This window comes from Vigna unguiculata, unplaced genomic scaffold, assembly GCF_004118075.2.
Source record: "Vigna unguiculata cultivar IT97K-499-35 unplaced genomic scaffold, ASM411807v1 contig_457, whole genome shotgun sequence".
In the NCBI taxonomy this organism is placed as follows: domain Eukaryota; kingdom Viridiplantae; phylum Streptophyta; class Magnoliopsida; order Fabales; family Fabaceae; genus Vigna; species Vigna unguiculata.
In genome coordinates this window covers 11,788-15,088 of record NW_021011168.1, presented here as the reverse complement: position 1 = coordinate 15,088, position 3,301 = coordinate 11,788, and the positions used below count along the sequence as shown (strand labels likewise).

At 40.1% G+C, this 3,301-nt stretch overlaps 1 protein-coding gene across 1 annotated transcript; it reads left to right on the top strand.

The window, feature by feature from the left end:
- The first annotated feature begins 389 nt into the window (after positions 1-389).
- LOC114171976 lies at positions 390-1,241 on the top strand. Its single transcript, XM_028056731.1, has one exon. The coding sequence runs from the start codon at positions 390-392 to the stop codon at positions 1,239-1,241; it is 852 nt and encodes a 283-aa protein (XP_027912532.1).
- Positions 1,242-3,301: the final 2,060 nt, after the last annotated feature.

The following is a 3,301-nucleotide window of genomic DNA, read 5'->3' as shown; positions in this document are numbered from 1 at the left end:
CATAGTTCTAGAGCAGAATCTAGGCTTCCTCCTGTAATCGAAGACACTCCACCCGGCAGTAGCACTAGACCTATTACCCGGAGTACTTCCCAAAAGGAAAAGGAACAGAATCTTAGGATTAATAAATTAGGAACATCTTCCGTAGGTTCAGATACGGAAAGCCAACCTAAATCTGACTCTAAATCTGTTCTAAGTCTTAATCCTGTAATCAACAAGGCAGCAACTGGAAGCAGCCTTCCAAACTCTACTATAATCGTGCCACAGCTCCAGATTTTACTGGAAGAAAAGAATGGTCAAAGTTTCCGATCATTCAGCGCAAACAACATCTATGAATGGAACATAGATGGTCAATCCGAGTATAATATACTCAACACCCTCAACACATGACTATGGTCTCAACTGCATACCAAGCCTCCTTGGATAGCTCAGACCAAACCATTGTCGAAATCTTGACCTCAGGCTTCTCAGGTCAACTTAAGGGATGGTGGGATAGCTACCTCTCTGACGAACAAAGAGACCAAATTCTCAATGCGGTCAAAACCGATGCTGACGGAAATATCATCACTAACAGGGGCGAACCTGTCCCTGATGCCGTCAACACTCTCATCATGTCAATCGTTCAACATTTCATAGGAGATCCTAATATCTGGCGAGATCGTTCAGGTGACCTCCTATCCAAACTTAGGTGTAAAACCTTAGGTGGCTTTAGGTACTATAAAGATACCTTCCTCACTAGAGTTTTCACCCGAGATGATTGCCAACAACCATTCTGGAAAGAAACCTTCCTGGCAGGACTCCCTAAATCTTTAGGAGACAAAGTTAGGGAAAAAATTCGAACCCAGTTTAATGGCGAAATCCCTTACAATCAATTAAGTTATGGCCAGCTCATAGCTTACATCCAAAAGGTAGGTCTTAAGATTTGCCAAGACGAGAAGATCCAAAACCAATTGGCCAGAGAAAAAGCCCAGAACCGTAAGGATCTAGGTAGTTTTTGCCAACAATTTGGACTTCCTTGTTCCGACAAACCGTCTGGATCTAGGACTAAATCCAGAAAAACCCAGAGGTTCCATAAATCCAGAACCCAGGATAATCATCCGGTTAAACCTCATAGGTCTGACCAGCAATCCAGGACCAGAATTAAACGGTCTAGTAACCGCCAAACTCAATCCAGATCTGCTAGACCCTCGAAGTCAAAGTCTACGCATATCTCCAACCAATCCTTTGACAAGCTAAGAAACTAGGACTTGTTTCAAATGTGGCCGGCAAGGTCATCTTGCCAAACAATGTCGTATGTTCTTCCATTGAAGAACTCAATCTCGAAAAATCTAAAACAGAGGAACTTCTGCAACTCTGTTATAATCTCTCCGAAGAAGATGCGATGAATCTTCTGGAGAAATCCAAGCTGATGATGATCTTTCATCATCCTCTGATGAGAGTTCTGACTCTCCCACAGTCAATGTTCTTCATAATGATGAACAAAATCTGCTAATCGATACAATCAAATCCATTCAAGATCCTCATGACCTGGAAGAATATCTTGATAAACTTAAGATGATTCTTAAAAAATCTGATCCTAGCAAACCTAATTCAAGTAATAGGTTCGTTAGTAATAGATTTGATCTTACCCAAACTCTAAAACGTTTAGAAAAATCTACAGCCAAGCCTGTAACAATCCAAGATCTTCAGGCCGAAATTCATCATTTAAAAGATGAAGTTCGAAACCTCAAACATCAGCAGCAATTACATCAGAATGTAATTACTCAAATCACAGAAATCTTCTCTGATCATTCCAATGATGATCATATCAAAACTCCTAGTTCCAATCCTAGTAGTGATTCGGAACCTGATAATCTGTTTGCAGCGCTTATCAACCGTTGCACAATTCAAAAATTCTACATTCCAATTCATATTCAAATCGGAAGTTTTTCCCTCCAAACGGTCGCACTTTTCGATACCGGTGCTGACTCCAATTGTATTCTCGAAGGACTCGTACCTACGAAATACTTTCATAAATCTTCTGAAAAACTTCGAACGGCTGATGGATCACGCCTGAAGATTCAGTACAAACTCCCCTCGGCCATAATAAAGAATGATGGTCTCCAAGTTGAAACCCCATTCCTTTTGGTCAGAAACCTTTCGAATGAAGTTATCTTAGGAACTCCATTCATCAAAACTATTTTTCCAATCACCATTACCGATCAAGGTATTTCTACCCAGTATCTGGGTAAAACTATTATGTTCAAATTTTTGAACAACCCAATTCATCGAAGCCTCAATCCCATAGAGGCCAAACAGAAACAAATCAATTTCTTAAAAGATGATCTTTCTTTTGAGACAATCAAAAGCCATTTAGCAAAATCTTCCATCCAAACGAAGATTTCTAATCTTCATACTCGAATTCAGAACACAGTTTGTTCTGAACTCCCTAACGCTTTCTGGGAAAGAAAGAAGCATATGGTTGATCTTCCTTATGAGAAGGATTTCAATGATAGGCTTATCCCAACTAAAGCCCGTCCAATCCAATGAGTCTTGAACTCGTCAAACACTGTCAATCTGAGATTAATGACCTTCTGGCGAAGGGATTAATCCAAAAATCTAAAAGCCCTTGGTCTTGTGCGGCATTTTATGTTAACAAGGCTTCTGAAATCGAACGAGGATCTCCTCGCCTCGTCATTAATTACAAACCGCTTAATCAAGCCCTCCAATGGATTCGATATCCAATCCCAAACAAAAAAGATCTTCTTGGACGACTCCATTCTGCAAAGATCTTTTCTAAGTTTGACATGAAATCTGGTTTCTGGCAAATCCAGATTAATCCCAGTGATCGTTATAAAACAGCGTTCACTGTTCCGTTTGGTCAATTCGAATGGACCGTTATGCCTTTCGGGCTTAAAAACGCGCCATCCGAATTTCAAAAATCATGAACGACATCTTCAATCCCTACTCCAATTTTTGCATTGTCTATATTGATGATGTCCTAATCTACTCTCAATCGCTGGATCAGCATTTCAAGCATCTTGAGATTTTTCTCAAAACTGTCCAAAGAAATGGTCTTGCCATTTCCAAAACTAAAATCAATCTTTTCCAAACTAAAGTCGTTTCCTTGGTCACAACATACATCAAGGAACTATTGAACCTATCAATCGGGTCATCGAATTTGCTGACAAATTCCCCAGTCAAATCCTTGACAAAACTCAACTCCAAGATTTCTGGGTTGCTTAAACTATGTGGCTGATTTCTTCCCTCAGCTGAACAATGTCATCAAGCCACTCCATGATAGGCTTAAGAAAAATCCTCCTCC